The sequence below is a fragment of the Microcebus murinus genome, chromosome 16 (assembly GCF_040939455.1).
Source record: "Microcebus murinus isolate Inina chromosome 16, M.murinus_Inina_mat1.0, whole genome shotgun sequence".
In the NCBI taxonomy this organism is placed as follows: Eukaryota; Metazoa; Chordata; class Mammalia; order Primates; family Cheirogaleidae; genus Microcebus; species Microcebus murinus.
In genome coordinates this window covers 58,533,877-58,559,020 of record NC_134119.1, presented here as the reverse complement: position 1 = coordinate 58,559,020, position 25,144 = coordinate 58,533,877, and the positions used below count along the sequence as shown (strand labels likewise).

Below are 25,144 nucleotides of genomic sequence, written 5' to 3'. Positions count from 1 at the left end.
GGACATTTGGCAATTGACATGTGCCAGTTCCTTCTGCATCACAAAAGACATGGGACCTGGCAGCTGGCCTTCAAAAGCACAGTAGTCCCACTGCAGATCCTTCACATGAAGCCAAGTTAGCTTGAGAGGGTTTCCTCTTGCTGTAGACGTGTTTTTTTTTTGTGCTGGCTCCTTTGTCATAGAGGAAGTGCTTCCGACAAGATAAGGCTCCACTTTTCATCAGTTGCATTAAGAAAGAGGGTGGGTCAATAGTGGCCTCAGCAGAGCTTGCCAGCCAAAGAACAACTTCCCACTCAAGTCTTGGGATTTGATTCCATAGGTCAAGTCACCCTCCTGACTTTGGGGGCCCCACTCTTTTCTGAAGGGACCGCTCTCCACTCTAGAGCTGCTCACGCACCAGTTGTAGTCAAGAGTCGCCAACTCATAGCATTCCTCCCACTGCACACTCCGACTAGCTACACAAAGCACCATCACAGGAAAAAAACAAGAAGCTGAGCCTACCAGTCTCCTTTATGGCATCTTTATTTTTCCACCCGGGATGTGAACAATGTGAACATGGGTCAGAAAAATCAGCTGCACCGAAACACTTCAGCCAGTTGTAAACCACTGGGAGAACAGATGGACATAGAGGCAGCAAGGGTGACAATTCCAGACCAGCATCCCCGAAAGGGCCTGTGGTCCAAACCCACAACCAGAGCTCTGGGCAGGGAAGGGCAGGACCATGCAGTGCAGGTTCTGGCAAGGAGGGACAGGAAGGACCAGGGACCACAGAGGCTGCAGCTGAGATGAGTTTATTAGATTCTGGCCTCGCGATGCTGCTTGATGAAGCTGATCAGCCCATTGGTGGAAGAATCGTGAGAGGTCACCGGCGCATTGCCATCGAGCTCGGGCTCAATTTTCTTAGCCAGCTGCTTCCCCAGCTCCACTCTGCCATGAAGATGAGGATGAAGGATATGAGGAAGGTTCCAATGGTGCTAGTGAAATCCTTCACCCAACCCAAAGGCTTTCACCACCCGCTCCTGAGCCGGCAACTCACCCCCACTGGTCAAAGCTGTTGATGTCCCAGATGATGCCCTGGACAAAGATCTTGTGCTCGTACATGGCTGCAGAGGGGCAGACAGGGCACATCAGGGCTGCCCCGGCCCAGCACAACCTATGCCATGCCAGCACCTTCCCCTACTCACTCACCAATCAAGGCTCCAAGAATGAAGGGTGTGAGCTTGGTGAACATAATAGAGTTGGTTGGCCGATTTCCTTCAAAGACCTTTAGAAAACACCAAGACCTTTAGAAAACACCAAAACACTGCCCTCAAGTCAGTCCTAATCCCCAAACTCCCAGAAGAGAAGCACATCTTGCCCCAGGGGCCGAGATCAGGAGAAGTGCTGACCTTGTGCGGCAACAGCTTCTCTAACTCCTCTGGACTCTTTCCTGCAACATGGAGCTCCTTCCGGGCCTCCTCCACAGATTTCCCCTTCATCAGGGCTTCTGTCTGGGCCAAGAAGTTGGCCAGGAGGATCTGACAAGAGACACATTATGCTTGAAAACACCATCCAGGGCTTCGGGCAAAGAGTCAAGACCACATGGTACTCCTCAGTTGAGGTTAGTCCCAGCCAGGCTCCGTCACTGCGTAGCTCAGTTGGAGCGAGGATGGACAGCGGGTGGGGGCACAGCGGATGACATCAGAAGGTAACAATGCTAACTATTGTTTTTTCTTTTTTTGAGACAGAGTCTCACTCTGTCACCTCAACTAGAGTGCAGCCGTGTGATTATAACTCACTGCAACCTCAAACTCCTGGGCTCAACTGATCCTCCTGCCTCAGCCTCCCAAGTAGCTGGGACTACAGGCGTGCGCTATCATACTTGGCTAATTTTTTTCTATTTTTAGTAGAGACGGGGTCTCAATCTTACTCAGACTGGTCTCGAACTCATGAGTTTAAACGATCCTCCTGCCTCAGCCTCCCAGAGTGTTAGGATTAGAGGCATGAGCCACAATGCTAACTACTCTTTAAAGACTATGTACTACTTGCAAAGAGTCCTGCTAACAATCTTCCCAACATCTGTCTTTTAAGATCCTGAGGAGAGACGTCACCTCTCTTTTCTAGCTGAGCTTCAGTTTCCTCAGGTCAACCGTGGTGGATCACAGAACCACAGAGGGGAAGAATCAGAATTCAATCCCAGGTCACTGACTCCAAAGCCTGCGTGTGCCACAGTAATCCTGTGCTCTCTTGCACAACCAAGACAAGGCACAATAAATTCTCTCTGAAGACTCTGTTAGGCTGTGAACTGGATGGCTTTCCCGTGTGCTGTGCTGTGACAGGCAAGATCTCGGCTCCGTGATCTCTGCTCCCTGCTGTTCTGCCTGAGTATGTTACACTACACACAAAAAAGGTTTTACAGATGGAATTAAGGTTATGAACTTTGCAAAAGGGGTTGTTTTCCTGGATTGCCCAGTGGGCCCAATCTAATCCCATGAGCCATTAAAAATAGACGGGGAAGGTAGAAGAGGAAGGCAGGCAACTCAGCCAGAGAGATGCCACAGAAGTGGCAGGAGAAATGCAAAGCCTGAGAAAGATTCAATCAGCAATTCATTGCTGGCTCTGTGACAAGGCCACGAGCCAGGGACCTCTAGAGAACTGAAGATGATCTGCCGCCGGCAGCAAGGAAACCAGACCTTGGTCCTACGACCACATGGAAGTGAGTTCTGCCGACAAGAAGACTGGGCAAGGAAAAGGGTTTTCTCCCAGAGTCTCCAGAAGGGGACACAGTCCTGCCAACATCTCGATTTCACCCGTGAGGCTCGATGCAGATGCACGGCAGCCCTGCTGGACTTCTGAGCCACAGACACTCTTAACTGAGTATTATGTGAAGACACTACGTTTGTGGTAATTTGTGAGGGCAGGAATAGAAAACGAACGTAACTGCTGCCCAGCGCGTCAGAGCGGAGGAGGTCTGGGTGCAACGCGAGCCTGAGGAACTGCGAGGCGGGTCTGGATGGGGGCTCTTACCTTGTGATGCAAACCCTTCCGTATTGGGTGCTGGGTCTGGACCGGGATGAGAAAGTCACAGGGGATCATCTTGGTGCCTGTGAAGGACACTGCGGTCACCCACATGACCCTAGCCCAAGGGAGCTGCCCCTGTGGCCCAGAGGAGAGCACTGACTTAAGTGAGAAGACCCTGCTGGCAAGATCCTTCCTCGCCCAGAACCATCCCTGTCCATACCAGACGGCCCTACCTTGGTGGATGAGCTGGTAGAAGGCATGCTGGCCATTGGTCCCTGGCTCCCCCCACACGATGGGGCCCGTCTGGTGGTCCACACGGATGCCGGACTTGGTGATGTACTTCCCATTGGACTCCATGTCGCCCTGGAGTGGGGACAGAAACCCAGCCCTCTACCTGCAAGTCTCGCTCCTTTACACATTGTGCACAAGTCCTGCCTCGGACGCTCCGGGCATGCCTGTCCTGCCCTGGCCCTGTGACAACCTGCACCTGTGCATCCACAGGCATGACCCTCGGCCTCCCTGCACCATAGGGACACAGCCTCCCAAGCTTTCTGGATTGCACCATCTGCAGGAAGGACCCATGACCAAGAAAAGGTGGGTCTGGACGTCAGGTGAGGACCTCCCTGGAAACAAAACTGGTCTTCAGGAAAACAAATCTTCAACTCATATTTCTTAAGGGAGAGACATGCTGGGGTCCCGAGTGTATAGCCACTGAGGGCTGTCACTTCAACTGTACTCGAGGCACTCGGTACCAACCCAGACCCTGGTCATGGCAACCCTCACCCAGGCAGCTGGGACTTGGGGAGCCTCGGCCCCTCCTTCAATCATAGATTCACCTCCAGGGGCTGGTGAAAGTCAGCTATACCTGCCCAAAGGAGCTCAAGGGATGCAGTGCTACAACCCAGGTTTGTTGTAAACAAAAGCGGGGATAGATGTGGACAGGCTTCTGGAAACAGAATCTGACCAGGAGAGGGGCTGCCCAGTCTCCAGGGCCCTGGAGACTCCCAGGGGGCAGAGGGCTGTGTAGCCCATAGAGGCACCACAGACTGGATGCGGACTTGCTTTGCTGAAGGGACTGAGGCAGAGCAGGCTGTAAGGGGACCTGGCTCACAGCCCGACCCTGGGGCAGGCATGCAGAGTGACGCCCAAGGAAGAAGGGACCCAGCTGAGACACATTCCCTGAGTCAAGGCAGGACCCGACCGGCTTGATAACCAGTCACGTTCCACTCCGGAGGAGCTGGCCCTGGGCCCCCTGACCTCCCAGGCCCCCACAGGCCCTGCTGACGCCACAGCAGGGCCGGGCAGCTGGTACCTGCTGGAAGTAAGCAGCGAAGCGGTGCATGTACTGGTCGTAGGGCAGCATGGCATGCGTCTCGCACCCGAAGAAGTTGATGTACCAGATGCCCAGCAGGGCCAGCAGGACAGGGGCATTCTTCTCCAGCGGGGCTGTGCGGAAGTGCTGGTCCTGCAACAGGAGCAGGTGGGTGGGAGCTGAGCGGCTGCCGGGGAGGGAGGGACAGCGGGGAGAAAGGGAGGCGGCAGGACCAACACGCGTCTCTGGCCAGCACTTGGCGGAGAAGAGGAGCCTCTGCACTCACCATCCAGTGAGCCCCCGAGAGCAGCTGCTCGAAGTTGTCAAAACCTGCGACACAAGAGCAGAGTCAGCAGAAACAGCCACGCCCTGCGTTCTCCAGGCAGTGCTTCTTAAGGGCCCGGGGAAGGCCGCACAGAGGGCCAGAAGACATGGCGCGGAGGACTCGCGCCTGCAGACAGCCTCTCTAGGCAGAGCTGGCTCTGAGCACGGGGACCCAGCTTGCCAAGGACGGGAACAGACAGGACCGCAGCTGCGAGGGGCAGGAGGGCCAGTCTGCAAACTCCGCAGAAAACCCAGACCTTCCTTGTGGGCCTGGAAGGGCAGAGGGGCCGGCAGCTGTGGGGCAGACGGTGTTCGGGGACACGGGCTCCCTCCCCAACCGCAGGCCGCCTCCCACGGGGGCTGCAGGACGCAAGGACACACGGCACACTCACCCACGTGCAGGGCGATGGAGAGTCCGATGGCCGACCAGAGGGAGTAGCGTCCTCCTACCCACTAGGAGAGACGGGAGAAGGTGCTGAGGGGAGGCCGGGACACCCGCCCCCCGCCCACCTGCCACCAACTCCTCTTCGGGGAGCACGGCTTTTCCACAGGTGCAGCTCAGAGCGCCGGGGCCCGACCCACGTCGGGGCAGCGAGACAGCAGGCCAGGCGCGGGCAACTCTCTGGGCTGACCACCAGGCAGACAGCACGCGACGGACAGAGCCACAGACTTGCTGAAGACCTTACCATGGCTTCTCTGACAGGCCTGGGCATGGCCCCTCAGACCCAGGGCCTCATACCTGTGCCCTGCCCACCTTCCGACGCTGACAGACCCAGGGCCTCACACCTGTGCCCTGCCTACCTTCCAATGCTGACAGAACCAGGGCCTCGCACCTGTGCCCTGCCTACCTTCCGACGCTGACAGACCCAGGGCCTCACACCTGTGCCCTGTCCACCTTCAGACAATGACAGAACCAGGACCTCGCACCTGTGCCCTGCCCACCTTCCGACGCTGATAGAACCAGGGCCTGACACCTGTGCCCTGCCCACCTTCTGACACTGACAGAACCAGGGCCCCACACCTGTGCCCTGCCCACCTTCCGACGCTGACAGAACCAGGGCCTCACACCTGTGCCCTGCCCACCTTCCGACGCTGATAGAAACCAGGGCCTCACACCTGTGCCCTGCCCACCTTCCGACGCCGACAGACCCAGGGCCCTATACCTGTGCCCTGTCCACCTTCAGACAATGACAGAACCAGGGCCTCGCACCTGTGCCCTGCCCACCTTCTGACGCTGACAGACCCAGGGCCTCACACCTGTGCCCTGCCCACCTTCCGACGCTGAACAGAACCAGGGCCTCGCACCTGTGCCCTGCCCACCTTCTGATGCTGACAGAAACCAGGGTCTCACACCTGTGCCCTGCCCACCTTCCGACGCTGACAGAAACCAGGGCCTTACACCTGTGCCCTGCCCACCTTCCGACGCTGACAGAACCAGGGCCTCACACCTGTGCCCTGCCCACCTTCCGACGCTGACAGAAACCAGGGCCTCACACCTGTGCCCTGCCCACCTTCCGACGCTGATAGAAACCAGGGCCTCACACCTGTGCCCTGCCCACCTTCCGACGCCGACAGACCCAGGGCCCTATACCTGTGCCCTGTCCACCTTCAGACAATGACAGAACCAGGGCCTCACACCTGTGCCCTGCCCACCTTCTGACGCTGACAGACCCAGGGCCTCACACCTGTGCCCTGCCCACCTTCCGACGCTGACAGAAACCAGGGCCCTATACCTGTGCCCTGTCCACCTTCAGACAATGACAGAACCAGGGCCTCACACCTGTGCCCTGCCCACCTTCTGACGCTGACAGAACCAGGGCCTCGCACCTGTGCCCTGCCCACCTTCTGATGCTGACAGAAACCAGGGTCTCACACCTGTGCCCTGCCCACCTTCCGACGCTGACAGAAACCAGGGCCTTACACCTGTGCCCTGCCCACCTTCCGACGCTGACAGAAACCAGGGCCTCACACCTGTGCCCTGCCCACCTTCCGACACTAACAGAACCAGGGTCTCACATCTGTGCTCTTCCCACCTCCTCAGATACCTGTAGACTCAGGGCCTCACACCTGTGCCTTGCCGACCTCCTCAGATACTGGCAGACCCAGAATCTCGTACCTGTGCCCTTCCCACCTTCCGACGCTGACAGAACCAGGGCCTCACACCTGTGCCCTGCCCACTTGCTCAGACACTGGCAGACCTAGCACCTCATACCTGTGCCTTCTCCACCTCCTCAGGTATGGACAGTCCCAGAACCTCATACCTGTGCCTTGCTGACCTCCACAGACACCTGGCAGACCCAAGTCCCATACCTGTGCCTTGCTGACCTCCTCAGACACTGGCAGACCCAAGTCCCATACCTGTGCCTTGCTGACCTCCTCAGACACTGGAAGACCCAAGTCCCATACCTGTGCCTTGCTGACATCCGCAGACACCTGGCAGACCCAAGCCCCATACCTGTGCCTTGCTGACCTCCGCAGACACCTGGCAGACCCAAGCCCCATACCTGTGCCTTGCTGACCTCCACAGACACGGGCAGACCCAGGCCTCATACCTGTGTCCTGCCCACCTCCTCAGACATTGGAAGACCCAGAGCCCCATACCTGTGCCTTGCCCACCTCCTCAGACACTGGAAGACCCAGCCTCATACCTGTGCCTTGCTGACATCCTCAGACACCTGGCAGACCCAGAACCTCATACCTGTGGCCTTGCTGACCTCCTCAGACACCTGGCAGACCCAGAACCTCATACCTGTACCCAGGCACACCTCCTTGGATAATGAAAGACTGAGCACCTCTCACCTGTGCCTGGTCCTGCCTCCTTCAACACAAGACAGCCCTCCACCTCCTACCTGGTCCTGGCTGGGCCTTTTCATACAAAGACCCACAAGTCTGTTCCCCAGCCCACCTCCTTGAACACAGACCCAGGGCCCCATACCTGTGCCAGGCCCACCTCCTCAGACTAAGAGGCCCAGAGCCTCATGCTTGTTCCACGCACTCTTGCTTAGACAATGAAAGACCCAGCAACTCCTACCTGTGCCTAGTCCTGCCTCTTGAGACACTGACAGACCCCAAGCCTCATACCTTAGTGCAGCCACGCCCCCCGTTCTGACGGTGACAGGCCGAGCACCTTACCCCACACGCCCTGGGACACTGACAGTGGCCCATACTTGGGCGTGACCGACCTCAGCCTCACCCCAAGACACGCCTAGGCCTACCGCTCGCACTGCGCCTTCTCGACTGCACGCTGTGCCCCTAACCACCATTTCTGGAGCACCTACCACGGTCCACGCACAGGAAACGAACGCCGCCAAGCGGGGGAGAGCGGTGGAAACGCAGTAATCACGCTGGCACGTGTGACACTGAGAATCAGGTGCTCAGGAGAAGGGGAGCACGGTGCCGAGACCAACTGCAAAAAGAATCTGAGGGGCGCTCAGCCTGGACAGGAACCGTGGGGGGCACCCCAGAGAGCGGGGAGGGAGAGGCATTCCGGCAGCCGCGACGGCACAGGCCGAGGTCCCACGGCAAGAGCAGCCTCTCTTACAAGAAAATGAAGCCCCAGAGGAAATAATTTGAGCAACTTGACTTTTCAATTCAAGCCAAGCATGGCCCAAGACTAGGACCCTTCTAGGTACAAGGAGAGGTGTTAACTTATAACACCTAATAAATGCCTTGCGGTATTGGGGCTTAATTCTCTCCTGGTAGCCTGCTTAGATAGGCTGGGCAGGAAGAAGCATGGCGCATTCTACAAGATACAGGAAGGGGTGAGCATCAGAGAGCCAAAGCCAAGAGCTGAAGGAGGAGCACCAGGAGTCTGTGGGCGAGGTGAGAAGTCCAGGTGGTCACCTGGAGAATGACGCCACTCTGGCCGAGGGAGCAGAGCACTGAATCAGGGAGCCACCAAGCGTGCCCCAGAGCTTTCTGGCTTGGCAACGAGATGAACCGCGGGGCCCCTCACTTGGAAAGGGTCCAGGCTTGGGGAAACCTAAGCTGACAGACACAGTACCATAAAGTAACCACGCCTGGCACAGGCTCTCGGACCTCACCTCACCGACTCAGCCCTAGAAACTGGACCTGAGCAGACGGCCAGCCCTGAGACCGACAGATTCCAGGCTATGACCTTGGCTGAGACCAGGGCCTCGGATATCAAGGGAGAGCCCCGCAAAGCCGAACGGCGTCTGATTTGAGCCTCTGGGATCTCAATCTGCAGACACGAGTCTCTAGACCTCACCTTTACCTGCAGCGGGCCTTGCAGAACATACCTTAAAAAGGCAACTCCTCCATTTGATGTTCTGTGCCTCACTTACCCCAGACCTCAGGCCTCACCCAATCGAACCAGGTATAATCCTACCTTTTTCCTCCCTTGGGCAACTCCACCCTGGACTGGTTGCAGATAGATGCTCAGCCTTCAGCAATGCCCTGAGCTCTGCCTATCACACCTGATCAGGTGCTGAGAACAGGCAGCTGACCTGGCTCAGGGCATTCTATCTGTCCTACCTGATCCTTACAGCTCCCCAAAGATGTCCAGGCAGACCCAGGTGCACACACCTATGACGACTATGGCTTTCCCTTAGTAAGAGCTCACACTACCCACCTACCTGTGCCTGATCCCAACGCCAAGGGGCCCACCTGTGTCTGAGCCACCTTTCCTCAGGCCTAGCCAGCCACAGTGACCATGCATTCCTGAGCTAGACCCTGCCTCACCCTCTTCACCTAACACGCCCAGGAATACTTCTGTGCCTGAACCTGGGTGGCAAGAAGCCACCTAAGACCACGTTTATACACCTCTGCCACACTGAGACGGCCGGATGAACACACCAGCCCTGAGCACGGATGCAATGGCTTCACCTGGGAGACCTAGCTCTGCCCACCTGTGTCCAACTCCAGTGCCCCGCACCGCGGGTTAGACACCTGTCAGAGACACGTTCCAGACATCTCGGCGGAGGGCCCAGGCTTCACATGCCTGTCTATGCCTAACCCCTCACGCCTCAACTGACAGACGCGGGTCTACTTCCCTGAGCCCGGCCGGCTGCTCACACCTTCCTGGGATCTAGCCCTACTTCCCTGAGCCAGACCTCAGCAGTCTATACCCCGTGTCTCGCTCAGCTTTTCCCGACTCAGACAGATCCGATGCCATCAACCTCTGCCCGACTCCAGCACTGACCACCTCAGGGAGGAGCCTCAGACCTCATCGACTGGGGACACCTCTGCACACCTGTGCTCCACACACCTCACCTGAAAGATGTGCTTCCACCAACTTGTGACTAACCCATTCTCCCCGGCCTCGCACCAGGATCAACATACCTGAGCCAGAGCCTCAATGCCTTCACCTGCAAGACCACAGTTATAAATACCTCCAGCTCCAAAGTGCTTGCCTGAGAGAGACACATCTTCCTACCGACGTCTAACTTAGGGCCACAGACCTCCTAGGAAACCCAGCATTCTACCTACCTGTACAGACCCCAGCACTGTGGGCCTGACCCAAGAAGCCGCTCTACTCACCTCAGCTTAACCTGGCTCTTCAGGCTTCACCACAAAGATCCAGAAGTACACACCTTCGCCCAAATCCAGCTCCTGAAAGAGCCCACTCTACCCACCTGTGTGCAGCCCGAACTCCTCAGGCCTACACATGAGACTACACCTGGCAGACCGATTTTGCCTACCTGCCTCGGACCCTGGCTCCCCAGACAACACCAGGCAGGCCAGGCCTACCTACCTGTGCTTCTCCCTGGCTCCTTACGTTGCACCTGGTGGGCCAGCTCTGCCTACCTGTGCTTGACCTTGGCGCCTCAAACCACACCTAGTGAGCCAGGTCTACTTACCGGTGCTTGACCCTGGCTCTTCAGACCATACCTGCAGGCCAGCTTGACCTACCTGTACATGACCCTGGCTCTTCAGACCATACCTGGCGGGCCAGTTCTACCTACCTGAGCCTGACCCAGGGTCCTCACACTGCACCTGGCGGGCCAGCTCTGCCTACCTGCGTTTGATGCTGCTCCTGAGACTGCACCTAATGGGCCAGCATTCCCTACCTGTATCTCACACCTCAGCTTCTCATACCTCCTCCAACACAACTGGTTCCTCTTACCTGGGCTCAACTATGACTTTTCATATCTCACTGGACCATACTCATTTTTGTGAACCTGCCCTGGTCCTGGTTCCACAGACCTTACCTGACAAACCCTGCCCTGCACATCTGTACTTAACTCATGTTCTTCAGCACTGACAGACAGAAAGATACTAACCTGTGCCACATACAGACTCCACAGACCTTACCCAAGAAGCTCCCTTCCATGTCCCTGTGCCAAGGGACTCCAAGCTCACCCAAGAAGTTCCACCTGCCTGTCTTGACCCCACCTGCAAAACCCAGATCTCAGCCTCTCAGAGCTCACCTGAGAGACCTACTCCAGTCACCTGATGGGCCTAACTCGGGTTCCTCAGGCCTCACCTGGCACAGCTGCTCTACGTACCTGTGCCTAACGTCAACTGCAGGACAGAGATTAACAAATCTGACCATTGCTCTTCAGGTCAACTACCTCTTCTTGTCCTTGGTGTCACAGAAGTTACCTGACAAAGTCTACCTGCCGTGCTGGACCCAACTTCTCAGACTTCGGTACAAATAAGGGCCTGAGCTCAGCAGCTCACACCTTACCTGTGAGACCCAAAAGTACCAACCTGTGTCTCACCTGAACCCCTCAAACCTCACCTGCCAGACCTGCCCTATATACCTGTGTCAGACCCAGGCTTCATGAACCTTCCAGATGGATGCAGTTCTCCATCCCTTCGCCTGACTCCACCTTTTCAGCCTTTTCCCAGAGGACCCAGGACCACACTGCTCCTCCTTCACCCCCGCCCCCAAGCCCTGTGCATCATCAGAGCTGCTCAGACGTCACCTGAGGACATAGTTCCAACCCGGACCCAGTCACGGATTTCTGCCCTCATTTGTCGTACCCAACTCTACCTGGCTACCTTCAGCTCCAGTGTCCTCACCTGACCAGTTCTACCTACACGTACAAGAAACCCAGCCGTACGCACCTTGTCTGATGCCAGCTCCCGAGACCCCAGACACACACGCTCCACGGACTGTGCCGGAAAGACGCCACCACACACCTCACCTGAACACACGCTTCCCTCACGCCCGACAGACCCCGGCTGCTTCCCTCGGCCTGAAGCGAGGCTGGTGAGAGTTGTGCTGCCAAACACTGACGGGCTAGGGCCATGGAAACCTCGCCCCGCAGATGGGGGACTCTAGATCGGTACCTGCCACGAGCTGTTGGATCGAGCCTCACGACAGAGCTCCCCAGTCCTCACCGCCTACTGTAACCAGGTACGTCCTACCTCCTCGTCACCTGGGCTCCTAAGACCCCACCCCAGCCAGACCCCGATGCCACAGGCCACGCCTTGGACCTGCTCCGGATTCTCAGAGGCCTCTGTGACACCCTGAGCTCTGCCCATCACACCTGGTCAGGATGCTGAGAACCATGGCTCACCTGAGTTTACCTGAGTCCTGTACACTTAGTCTGAGCAATCGGCCACCCGTTACCTGACTCTCACTTTTCAGAACCGGCCAGAGAGACCCCCGCGTCCCATGCCACAGAGCCTTGAATAGCTGAGCCGGACTTTGGCTGTTCAGCCCTCACTTGATGGAACCATCTCTACATACCTGTGTCTCCTCTAGAATCGCAGACCTCACCTGTATCATATCGTTCCCTGTCCTGGCTCCTCCTCACAACTCACCTGTACCTGTCCTGGCTCCATTTTGGACCCCACCAGCCAAAATGAGCTCTCCAAGGTGGGCTGTCAAGGCTGCCCCATGACTGGCTCTGGCAGACCGAGTTTCACCACCTACACACACCTCCACCAGCCCGGACTCTTCCCCTCCTCTCAGAGCCCTACTGCATCCCTGCGCCTGACCTGATGCCTCTATCTTGCCTGAGGGACCCTAGGTAGGGCCAGAAACCTCACCTGTTCCTGTCCCTGGGTTCTCCAGACACCACCTTCTTGACTCAGCCATATACACTCTAGTGACTCCGGCAGGTGCCTCCTCCAGCCACCGTGGTAATGTCCAGCCTGGCTCAGGAGGCCCCCGCTGTGCCCGCTCCAGCCACTCAGGCCTCACCCCTGCCCCTTGTTCCTGTGCCCACCTGTCATTCCTGGGCCTTACCTGCGAGACCCCTCCTCTCTCCCTAAGCCATACCCCACCGCATCTCTGCTGGCGGGGTGGACGTGGGCAATGACACCCCTGCTCTGCCGGGCTCCTTGCCTAGCGAGGGTGCCCGCATGTCCCTGCCCACCGCCCGCTCAGGCTCCGGGTCCCGGGGAGGAGGTGGACGGTGCCCCCTCCTTAGCAGGCATGCAACATCTGTTAGCAGCTGCACAGTCTCGCTCGACTGGGGCTCCTCATCTGCGCCCCCGGACGCAGCACATGATCTGAGTGACTCTTCTCAGTTCTTCCAAGGATGGTACATAACTAGTCCCATTCTAGAAAGAGGTTAGCTCGTTATACAGAGTGAATGGCTTGGGGCATTATTAGGGCTTCATTCTCTCCCAGACCCCAGGAGAGAAGGGCCTTTAGAACATTCAGAGTGATGAGGTCACATCTGTGGATGCTGCCACCAAGCAAACAGCCTCCAGTCCAAAGGCCTGGAAACAGCCCCAGTGGGAAGGAAAACCCCGACACGGGCACTGCCTGGGTTAGAGCACCACACCAACACGGCAGCCCTGCGGCCGAGCCTTTCCAGCCAGCGCCTGCAAGCTCGCAGCCCTCTCTCGCGGCCGCCAAACTCAGGCAAGCCCGCAAGGAAAGCTGCATTGCTCGGCTCCAGCGCAGGTGAGTCCATGTGCCCACCTGTCGCAGCTCTGCCACTGAAGGCAAGGTTTGCTCTGCGACCTGGCCGGCATGGCTCCACCCAGGCCCCTGCCCGGCCCTCGTCTCCACCCTGCCAGCTGCTCCCTCGGCCCCTTCCAGGCCTTCTCCGTCGCACCTCCCGCCTCACCCTGCCCCTTGGCCTTTAAAGACTGTGGCTGCAGTTCAGAGAAAGGTCATCACTGAGAATAACTCATAACCTGAGCTCCCTGAGGGGGGCGGGGGTGACTCTGGTTACCCCACAGCGGTGCTGCTGGCAGGCACCCAGGGAGTATCAGGGAGGCCTTGCGAGCCGTGCCCTGGGGCAGAAGTGGAACTCTCGTCCTCACTGGGCTGTTCTTGCCCTGCAAGTCTCTGAGGGCCTCTCTGCCTTCCCCAGCGCTAGGTATGTAGCAGGTGCTCGATAAATGCTAACCTGACCTCACGGGCCCCTCATCTGCAGCTGGCTCAGCAGTCAGGACTTGGCAAAGGACACATCATTCACCCAGGGCAGGAGGCGCCTGTACTTACATCCCAGAACTCGAACATGTTCTGAGGGTCAATTCCAAACTCCTTCACTTTGGTCTAAAAAGGGCAAAAGGGAGCATTTGTTAGTAGAACAGGCAGGAGCTTCAGGAGAGGAGTTGTGCAGTGCAGGGTGCACGACCCCCCTCAGCGTCCCCAGAGCCCCAGGCAGGGCTGAAGCTGTGTGGAGGAGTCGAGGGTGGGGTCCGGGATCCGCCCACCCAGCACTGCACCCCAGGCCAGCTCACCCGCAGCACCCCAGTGTACCTGCAGATCCTCCTGCTGAGGGGGGCTCCACACCCCGTGTGAGGACCTGGCCCACACACTGCCCTGCAAGGGCTGTCACCTGGGCTTGTCCAAGATGCCAAGGGATGACCCTTCAGGACCTCTGGGAACCTGAGCCCAGGGCCGGAATCCGAGCACAGGCAGGGGCTACCCTCCAGGCCAGGCCACATACAGCCTGGACAGCTGCCCAGCCCTTCCCATATCTGGGAACACCGTGATTCTGCCCCAGGAGGCCTTAAGGAAAGGACCAGTCCTGCTCTTCAGGTACTCTAGTCCCCTGGGCAGGTGGGGCCAGCAGCCCCTTACCTACTCCCCGCAGGAGGAGAAGCCCCACTGGTGGCCTGAGCTCTGCCTGTGGGAGGCAGGCCACGGTGCTGTGGGTAGCCAGCCTTAAGATATCCTGTGTTGGGCAGGTCAAGGTCGGGGGGGAAAGAAGTGGCTGGGATGACCTTGGTGTGGTCCCTGGCTCTGACACAGCTTAGCACGGTACCTGCCACACAGCAGGCACCAGGCGACATCGACTGCTTCTGTTATTCCTGGAGCACACCCCTGCTCTGTCCTGCTGAGCCTCCCCCCTCCGACCCTGCACAACCTCACAGCCAGGTGACCCGGTTCTAACCCCAGCGTCACTAACTCACACCATCACTAAGGGGGGGTGAGGGGGGGCAAAAAGTCACACCCCCTCACTGGGGCTTCATGTCCCTAGGTGAGAAACAGGATGCATCCCTGACCCCTGCCCAGCATGTCCCAGCTGGGGAGAGGCTGGGGCCAGAGGCCAAGGCAGGTCACATGTACGGAGTGATCCGGGTACCAGTCAGGCTGGGAGACAGACTGGGTTATCACGGTCCCACGGTCTGCAAGCCCCAACTCAGGGCTGCAGAGACAGAAGGGCAGAATGGGGAAAAGGCAAGGATGGCCTGCAGCCCCCAAGCACCCAACCTTCCACCCCTTCGGCCCCGCCGAGAGCCCCAGACCTGCGAACCCCATCTCGGCTCCTGTGTTCTAACAGGCCGAGATCCGATGGGGCCGGTGCCCTCCCACGGGAGGCCATGCCAGCACTTACCGTGTTGGTGGACAGGGCAACAAAGTGCTTCGCGACTGCAGAAGGCTGCGGGAGACAGAGCCGAGTTTCACCAAACCCTCCCCAGAGGGTCACCTAAGGGGAGTGATCCTCCCACGCTAGAGAATCCAGGGTTCTGCGTGGGGGCTGACTATTCTCAATTCTTGATTCTGAGGCTGTTCGAGGAGGCCCACATCAAGGTGAAGAAGGCAGAAGTCACAGGCCAGCGTGCCCATCCCCCCCCACACAAGCATACGAGGCCCAAGGATGTCCCTCCCCTATAAAGTGGGTGTGGCTAGGAGCAGAAAGGATCCCGCAGGGCCACAAAAGGGCTCTCAGCCAGTTAGAGCAGGTGCCATCGTGTCTGGCGTGTCCAGGGCTGGCAAAGCCAGAGATGAACAAAGGCAGGCCTCAGAGGGAGGCCACCTCCTGCCCCCAACTTTGGGAGCAACAGGGCTCTTTCCAGCCCACAAGCTGCCCACCCTGCCCCGAGGGAGGCCCTGCCGCCCACTCACATCCTTGGCCGACAGGAGAAACCACTCCTTCGCCGTCTCTGCGTTCGTGATGGTCTCCTGCGTGGTAAAGGTCTGCAAGCAGAGAGCACAGCGGTTGGCCCCAGAGCGGGGTGGGCGGTGGCCTCCAGCCAGCGCTCAGCAGCACAAGCCACACTGGTGCGCAGGTGTCAAAATGAGCAGCGTTTGGGGTCAGTGACAGCTATTCCCCAGAACCTCTGGCCCACATGTACACTCGGCCACGGGGAAGTTGCAGCATTGTCTTCAGATTCCACACCTCGTAACCAAAGAAACGGGGACCAGGGTAAAAGCCACACCCATCCCCCCAATCCTGCAGGTCTGGCAGACGCCAGGGCATCTCCCTGCAGCTTTCTGCAGCCCAGGCTGGGCTGGGTCTCAGAATCCAGATGGAATTCTTTTCTTTTCTTTTCTTTTTTTTTTTTTTTTTGAGACAGAATCTCACTTTGTTGCCCGGGCTAGAGTGAGTGCCGTGGCGTCAGCCTAGCTCACAGCAACTTCAAACTCATGGGCTCAAGCGATCCTCCTGCCTCAGCCTCCTGAGTAGCTGGGACTACAGGCATGTAACACCATACCCGGCTAAGTTTTTCTATATATTTTTAGTTGGCCAATTAATTTCTTTCTATTTTTAGTAGAAACGGGGTCTCGCTCTTGCTCAGGCTGGTTTTGAACTCCTGACCTTGAGCGATCCTCCTGCCTCGGCCTCCCAGAGTGCTAGGATTACAGGTGTGAGCCACCTCGCCCGGCCCAGATGGAATTCTTAATATTTTATGTGATTACTGTGAGTAAATGGAGCATAGATGACAACAAACAAAGACCCCATATTGTCAAGGCATGGCTCTGGGAAAGAGCAAACGTAAAGAGCTGTGAGAGGCCAGGCGTGGTGGCTCATACCTGTAATCCTAGCACTCTGGAAGGCCGAGGCGGGCAGATTGCTCAAGGTCAGGAGTTCAAAACCAGCCTGAGCAAAAGCGAGACCCTGTCTCTACTATAAATATAAAGAAATTCATTGGCCAACTAATATATATAGAAAAAATTAGCGGGGCATGGTGGCGCATGCCTGTAGTCCCAGCTACTCGGGAGGCTGAGGCAGGAGAATTGCGTGAGCCCAGGAGTTTGGGGTTGCTGTGAGCTAGGCTGATGCCACGGCACTCACTCTAGCCTGAGCAACAAAGAGAGACTCTGTCTCAAAAAAAAAGAAAGAAAGAAAGAAAGACAAAAAGAGAGCTGTGAGAACGCAGAGAACAGTCTGAGCTGAGCAGAGCCCCCACAGAATGAGTAGGTGTGGCATGAAGACAAAGGTGGACTCATTCGGGCTTTCCTCTGGCCAACAGCATTTGCTGTCAGAGAAGGGGACGGTGTGAGCGCAGCTGCGCTGACCCGATCCACAAAGCACGTTCCCCCAGAGCTGGTCAAGAGGGCCCGGTGCCCAGGGCAAGGGCAAAGCATCCGCCCTGCCTGCCCCGACATGCACCGGCTGGGACCGTCCGCACCCAGGGCCCGTACCTTGGAGGCGATGATGAACAAGGAGGACTCAGGGTTCAGGTTGGTCAGGGTTTTGGCAATGTGGGTCCCATCGATGTTGGAGACAAACCAGACCCGGGGACCTCCTGAGGAGTACGGCTTCAGGGCTTCGGTCACCATGAGGGGTCCCTGCGGGGAGGGGGAGGGGGGGACGCAGCATCAGAGACCAGGACTCCAGGGCGCACGAGAGGTGTAGACAGCCAGGTCCCCTCACTGGGACACACCCACAGCCCCGGGGAGGACCGACGGCTCCCGGCCCCTCAGCCCACCCCAAGGCAGTCCCCTCCCCTCCTCACCAGGTCAGAGCCACCGATGCCGATGTTGATGACGTCCGTGATGGCCTTGCCAGTGTATCCCTTCCAGTCACCGCTCCGCACACGCTGGCACAGGGCACAGAGATGCAATCAGCCCGAACACACGTCATCACTTCTGCGTCCTTACGCCTCAGTCCCAACTTTCAGGCCCTTGCAGGGGTCTCTCCAGACCACAGTGGTAGATCCCTGCCACCCTCACCACCAACTGGTCTCTACTTCCTCATTATAAAAGCGCAGTGGCTCACGCCTGTAATCCTTGCACTCTGGGAGGCCGAGGCGGGAGGATCGCTCAAGGTCAGGAGTTTGCAACCAGCCTGAGCAAGAGCGAGACCCCATCTCTACTATGAATAGAAAGAAATTAATTGGCCAACTAAAAGTATATAGACAAAATTAGCCGGGCGTGGTGGCGCATGCCTGTAGTCCCAGCTACTCGGGAGGCTGAGGCAGGAGGATCGCTTGAGCCCAGGAGTTGGAGGTTGCTGTGAGCTAGGCTGAAGCCACAGCACTCACTCTAGCCTGGGCAACAAAGCGAGACTGTCTAAAAAAAAAAGGACATGTCGGGGTGAAGACAAGAGCCTGGAAGGCTCATTCCTGGGCCTTGAGTCCTAACCAAGCAATTGCCAATGTGCGTCCTGCTGAATTTCAGAACTACTACTGCCTGCCTTTCATTCCCACCCCCCCTTTTTGTTTTTTTGTTGTTTTTTTTTTCTAAAAACCATGTCTGCTGGGAACCCCCCCTTTTTGAAAAGTAATTATCTTGGCTGGGTGCCGTAGCTCATGCCTGTAATCCTAGCACTCTGGGAGGCTGAAGTGGGAGGACTGCTTGAGGCCAGGAGTTTAAGATCAGCCTGAGCAAGAGCGACACCCCATCTCTACAAAAAATAGAAAAAATTAGCCGGGCATGGTGGCGCATGCCTATAGTCCCAGCGACTCGGGAGGCTGAGGCAGGAGGATCGCTCGAGCCCAGGAGTTTGTGGTGGCAGTGAGCTATATGCCCTTCCCCAAACCAACAAGACCCAGTAACTTTTATTGTTAATTTAAACAATAAAGTAACCAACTGTCATGAGAAAATTTCCGTCAATACAGACAGAAATAAAATAAGCTGCTCATTCAGTCTCAATTATCTCCTTGTGATTAAAAAAATAATAATATAAGATTATAAATTTAAGTAAAAAAAAAATAAGCTGCTCAGCTTCTCAACCCTTAATCTCACCAATCAAGGGTTATAATAAAGCATTCCAGAGGGGAAAATGTGTTTATTTTTATTATAACTACACATACCCTTTGCTTGACCAGGTGAGGTTTTACAATGCCCACCAAGTCTGTAACTTCTGTTTTTAACTTCCAGGTATATCCTGAACAGCAGAGCAGGGCAATCCAACCGTAGCTCCCTAATCCCTCAGTGTGCCCAAGGACTACAATATATGAATATACTGTTTTTGCTAGCAAGTCCTCTGACCAACGAGTACAGGTTGGTTTCAGGTGTTGCCACTTACAATCAAGTCCCAGTGACCATCTTCACCCAATCTTGGCAAACCTGCCTGAGCACAGCCATGGGGAATGCTCCTCACCACGGAGTTGCTGCTGTTCAGCAACTTGTTTGGAACTACAAACACCCCATCTGTCTGAGTCAGGTACTGCAGTGGCCAGCTTTTGGGGGGGGCCTTCCTGGAAACAGGACCCCAGATGGTCATTGTCCACGTGGCACGCCTGAGCACACACAGACTGATCAAACAGAGCACCAAGCTGCTGGTATCAGTTGTGCCACTCGCAGGACATGGCAGGAAATGCCCTTTCCCCCCACCTAAAGCCCCTCTCAAGGACCGACCACCTTGAGGGACATTCTGGAATCCAGGCTCCCAGCAGGATCCCAAGCCTTCCTTGCCCAGGGAAGTCACACTTAGGTGGCTGCCAGGCCTTTAGGATTGATGCCAAGATCACCTCCTATTGCCAGCATCATCTTCAGGTCTAAAGGTGGCTCTTGGCCAAAGCAACCAGACTTTGACCAGCCACGCACGGGGCCACTACTCTTACAGACAAGCAGCGAACGTTCACAGCAGAGGAGCTCGGATGATCACCCACAGAGCACGCATAGCCCATACGGACAGACATGCACACGCTCACAAAGACACACAAGCCCCTTGTACTCTAGGCCTGCGGATGTCTCCTGACCCTTGCAGAATCACCCCTGCATAGCAACTGAGGCAACAGGGGTTGACATGGGGAAACTGGGCTAGTTTCTGAGGCAACCCCGACCCCTGCCTGACACACACACAGGAAAAAGAGGAAGCACGGTTACATGCATGACGCTGACACATGGACATTTCTCACACATTTCTAAGTAGAAGTGAACTGCAAAAGAGTAGGCAGAAAACAACCTGTGGGTGCATGCATGTACATATATGTGTTTCAAACAGGAGACAACAGATGTGTGCATTATTACATGCAAAAGAACATTTTTGAAAGATTTCATGGGAAACTTTTTATTTATTCATTCATTCATTCTGAGACAGGGTCTTGCTCTGTGGCCCAGGCTGGAGTACAGTGGCACGATCAATCATGCCTCACAGCAACCTCGAACTCCTGGGTTCAAGTGACACTCCTGCCTCAGCCTTCTGAATAGCTGCGACTACAGGCATGCGCCACCATGCCCAGCTAACTTTTTTTTTTTTCTTTAGAGACGGGGTCTCACTGTGTGGTCCAGCCTGGGGTCACATTCCTGACCTCAAGCCATCTTCCCGCCTCAGCCTGCCAATGCACTGAGATTACAGGCGTGAGCCCAGCACGGGAAGCTTTGCAAAGGCTGCCTCTGGAGACAGAGCTGGGAGTGGGGTTGAGGCGTTTTTACAACATGGACTTTGAGTCTAGACTAGGCAGTGAGTGCATGTGACTAAAGAGGTTAGAAAATGCGAGTCTCCCCCACTATCCTGTCTCTCGGGGGCCTTCACTTCTCATTTCAGGCTTCTGCCCCTGGCCAGCTTGTCACCGTGAGCCCACCGGTGCCTGCAGTTCGGGAAAGAGACTACACCCACTGCTGCCAGCCACGGAGCAGGGCCAGGGGAAGTCGGGCCTCAGCAGGGGTCCCAGGGTGAGCAATCACACAGGCCACCCCTACCCGAGGCTGCAGGGAGGGCCCGAGTCCTGCCTCCAAGGGGAGCGGAGGAGCCGCCCATTAGGGCTCCCAGATTCCCAGATACGTGCACACACAGCCAGGGGCCAGCCCAGCCCAGCAGACGCTTACCTGGCAGAAAGTTTTCATCTTGTCCAGAACCCTGTTCACCTCCGGCATCACATCCTTGCCATCCACCACGATGGGTGTGTTCGACCGGTTCCGCAGGGCCACGTGCAGCACTGCCCGGTTCTGGGGGCAAGGGACAGTGCGTGAAGACCACCCCCTCACCCCGGGGCAGCCACGCTCCCAGCTGGGAATGGTGCCACGTGGTCCCGAGAGCCGGCTCAGCCCTCTGCCCACTAGCCAGGCAAGCCCTGAGGCCTCTGTGAGTGCCACGGTCTGGTACCAGGAACCCACCATATGCTTATGGAAGTAGGAGCCACCCCAGGACTCTGGGGAAAGCAAAGCATGTGCCACCCCACTATGTGCTGCAGACAGAAGGGGACTGGGGGGGGGGGAGGGACCTGAACATGCCTCGGATAAGCCCCGAGGGGCCACCATAGGTGCTCAAGGCACCAACAGTCAGAGGCAAGAACAATGAGCAAAGGCAGAGAATGGTGGCAACACATGTCAAAAAAGTGCCTCCAGGGGACCAGAGCTCATTAAGCCCGAAGTAACCTCATCCTCCTCAGGAGAGTACATGGTGTCTGCCGGCGTGTCCTTAGCCCCTTGGACGTGGAGCAAGGCAGGCAACTCAAGCTCCTCTCACCAAACAGCTGCATCGCTACCAACTGCTGGAAAGCAAACCTGAAGTCTGTGACAGGTACCAGGCAGCCGGCCTGGTCTCATGCGTCAAATGGCCCCAACCCAGCTGCAACCAGCAGAGATGGTGAGGGAAGGTCAAAAGACCCCAGGTGGGCAGGAGGCCAGTCCTGGGATTCCAGCCTGGTGAGAGGCCAAGGTGGAGGGCTTTGTGCCACCCTGCCCGACCCCACTCCTGCCCTGCATTCCACAGGCAGATGCACCCCTCCAAGAAGCAATCCCCGACGCCAGCCTCTCTCGGCCTAGCCCAGCAGCGCACGACAGGCTGCCTGTGCCTCTGACACCTGTCACGTCTGGGATAAGTGACTTGACCTCTGAGTCTCAGATTCCTCACACGTAAAAGGAGCAAAATGCCATCATGAGGACAGAGACTCTGAGTGCTCAGCACAGCAAGTCAGGAACAGGCCCACAGGCCTGGCCTTCCCACTGCGTCCCTCCAACTCCTCCGGCTGAGCAGGTTGAGATCTTCTGTGACATTAAGATTCTCCTTGTCACTAATATAATTTGCAGCAAGGATATATCGGAGTTAAGTTCTCCAAGAAAATGTCTGAGCAAGCCTTAAGAAACCCTCTTCCTTCGGGTTTGAGACGTGCTCCTCCCTGGCCAGACACTGGGAGCCATTCCAGGGAGCTCTCCAAGCCCAGACTGCCAGTCTTGGGGAAGACACGCCCCCAGCCCTGCAACCAGCCCGAGGAAAAAGGCATCCGGCCCCCATTAAGCAAAAGCATTGCCTAAGAGAAGGGGTGAAGACACAGGGTGATGCCGCTAACAGTCAAATAAACCCCAAAGGGAAGGAAGAGGCCCCAGCGTGTATGCGGAACCCTGTGTCCACCAAGCCTGCTTACCTCCGTGTGGTTGATCTTCTCGCCATTGAACATGTTCTCCCGGGCGGCCTCCACACCCCTGGACTTGGCCTAGGAAGAAAAGACACTGAGGCCTGGTCTCACCCACATTAGCCACCACCAGTCTAAGTCCCCAAGCACAAGGCTTGGTGCTGCCCCCAGCTGACAGGTGGCTGCAGCCTGGCTCCTTCTCCCACTATCTGGGAAGAGTCTTGCTCAGACATCAGGAACTGGGGTTGTTAGGATGCTGCTTAGAACCTGAGCCAGGGACAGGTGCTCAAAGCCCTCCATTAGCACAGAGGTGGTCCAATGAGAGAAGGAATTTTTTTTTTTTTGAGACAGAGTCTTGCTTTGTTGCCCCGGCCAGAGTGAGTGCCGTGGGTCAGCCTAGCTCACAGCAACCTCAAACTCCTGGGCTCAAGCGATCCTTCTGCCTCAGCCTCCCGAGTAGCTGGGACTACAGGCATGCGCCACCATGCCCAGCTAATTTTTTGTTTCATTTTTAGTTGACTGGCTAATTTTTTCCATTTTTAGTAGAGACGGGTCTCACTCTTGCTCAGGCTGTTCTCAAATTCCTAAGCTTGAGCAATCCTCCCACCTCGGCCTCCCAGAGGTAGGATTACAGGCATGAGCCACCGCATCCAGCCCCGAGAGAAGGAATTTAAGATGCTCAAGGCCCTGAGCCAGGAGCCCAGCTCGCTGGCCACACTGTGGGTCACAGGTCAAGCCTCCAGAAGCAGAACATTACCAGGTCCACCAGCATCTTCATCACATCCTCCGTCACAAGGTTCTTGGAGTAATCCACCAGGATATGCCCATGGTTGGTGTCGAGGGTCAAGCTGCAGAAAGATGCAGAAGCTGCCGACCACACCCATGTCCGCGTAGCCTGCCCCCTGACCAGAGCAGCAGCAGCAGTGGGAGCTGCTTCTAGAAGAAACACCATCCCTGTGCCACACCCTAAAAGGGCAGCACAGCGGTGGTGTCTGTCCCACCAGGCTGAGCTGCAGCAGCACAGTTAAAGAGGCCGTTCTCAAAGAACCCAGACGCAGCAGAAATGATGCATCCTTATCTCAGATGAGGAGCTGGGGTGCAGCTGCCCCCACGAGCCCAGGGAGTGACCATCTCCTCCTAGAGCTTCCACTCTCTGCTCCAACTTACTGAGGCATCCATCCGGATGGCACGACTGGCCAACGAAGGCTTCTGGGCCACAGACCCTCCTCCCGCCACCCCTAGCATCAGAGACCCGAGCGTGCTTGGACGCATCTCCGCCCAAGATTTCCTCCACGCTCCTTCTTCTCATTTCCTGGTGGGTCACAGGTCCGTGGCCCTAGCCTCTTCGGCGGGAACCACGCCCCAACATCTCCACCTTTCCACCGCGGCCCCCAGCAAGTCTCCGGGCCTGCCCCCACCCCCACCCCGGGCAGTCGGTCCAAGCCCGTCTGGTCAGAAGCGGGAGGAAGGGGCAGACCTCTGCGTCGGCGGAGCCTCTCCTCACAGCTGCGGGCGGAGAGCTCGCTCCAAGGGCCGGCTGCGGCGGGGGCGAGGGAGGGGACCCCCACGCAGGGGCCGCCGCTCCTCGTGACTAAGCAACCCGGCCCCGAGACCCGCGGCGAGCCGCGCGCCCCCGGAACCTGCCCCAAGGAGACTTCAAGGACGAAGTGCGGCCTCGGCCTGGGCCCCCGTCAGTGGCCCCGGCTCCCCGGAACCGCCGCCCTGGGACCCCGGCCCAGCCTCCGGGCCTCGCGGCCTCCCAGCCGCCCGGCCTCCCGGCCCCGCGGGCCCGGCCCCGCCCGCACGGCGCGCCCCCGCCGCCCGCCGCGCGCACCTGAAGCGCTGGAAGCGCTCCCTGTTGGCCTCAAACAGGCCGCGCAGGTTGATGTCGGGGCCGCGCTCGCGGTACCACTGCTGCAGCTTCTGGAACTGCGCGTCCCGGGAGAACGCGGTGGCCATGGCGGGACTGCAACGGCGGAGCGGCCGCGGAGAGCGCGGGGCAGGAAGGAGGAGCGGGCGCGGGCGCCCGCGGAGGCGCGCGGCGGCCTTTATGGCGCAGGCCCCGGCCCCGCCTCTTCCCACGCCACGCCCCTTCCCGCGCGCCCCGCCCCGCCAAGCCACGCCACGCCCCTCGCCACGCCCCTCGCTACCCAGTGCCCGCTGGGCGACCTTGCCCGCGGCCCCTGCTCTGGGGCCTCGGCTTGTCAGTCAGGGCGGCCTGAGGGGCCGGGGCGAGCTCCCCCGCGCCCTGGTCCGCTTCAGTCATTCATTCATTCGACAAAACTCCACCCACACCTTCCGTGTTCACCGGTAGCGTTCCAGGGGCTGTGGACACTAAGTGCCAAATATCAAGTAAAATTTATGATACCTCACATGCTGGTAGTGCCACCGAGGAAGAGCAAGCAGAAAAGGATGCTGACAGTAAGGGTTGCAATTTTACATACAATGGTCAAAAAAAAAAAAAAAACACCTCACTGGCAAAGTGACATCTGAGCAAAAGCCTGACCGTGAGGGAGAGAGCCAACTGGCCATCTGAGAGGAGGAAAAGTGTTCGGGCACAGGGAACAGCAGCTGCAAAGTGCCTGCGACAACAGCATACTCAGAATGTTCCAGAAACAGAAGGAGGCAAGTGTGGCTGGGGTGGAGTGGATGAGGGGAAAA

At 57.4% G+C, this 25,144-nt stretch overlaps 1 protein-coding gene across 1 annotated transcript; it reads right to left on the bottom strand.

The window, feature by feature from the left end:
- Nucleotides 1–504: 504 nt before the first annotated feature.
- GPI (glucose-6-phosphate isomerase) lies at nt 505–24,533 on the bottom strand. Its single transcript, XM_075992987.1, has 18 exons — nt 24,318–24,533; nt 23,241–23,331; nt 22,496–22,564; nt 20,958–21,077; nt 17,699–17,782; nt 17,385–17,531; nt 15,864–15,935; nt 15,352–15,396; nt 14,010–14,063; nt 5,029–5,089; nt 4,599–4,642; nt 4,313–4,465; nt 3,234–3,363; nt 3,007–3,083; nt 1,389–1,517; nt 1,189–1,264; nt 1,037–1,103; nt 505–927 (listed from the first exon to the last, which is right to left on the bottom strand). Exons 1-18 carry the CDS (start codon nt 24,440–24,442, stop codon nt 795–797), a joined length of 1,677 nt encoding a protein of 558 aa, XP_075849102.1. The 5' UTR covers nt 24,443–24,533; the 3' UTR covers nt 505–794.
- Between the last annotated feature and the right edge of the window lie 611 nt (nt 24,534–25,144).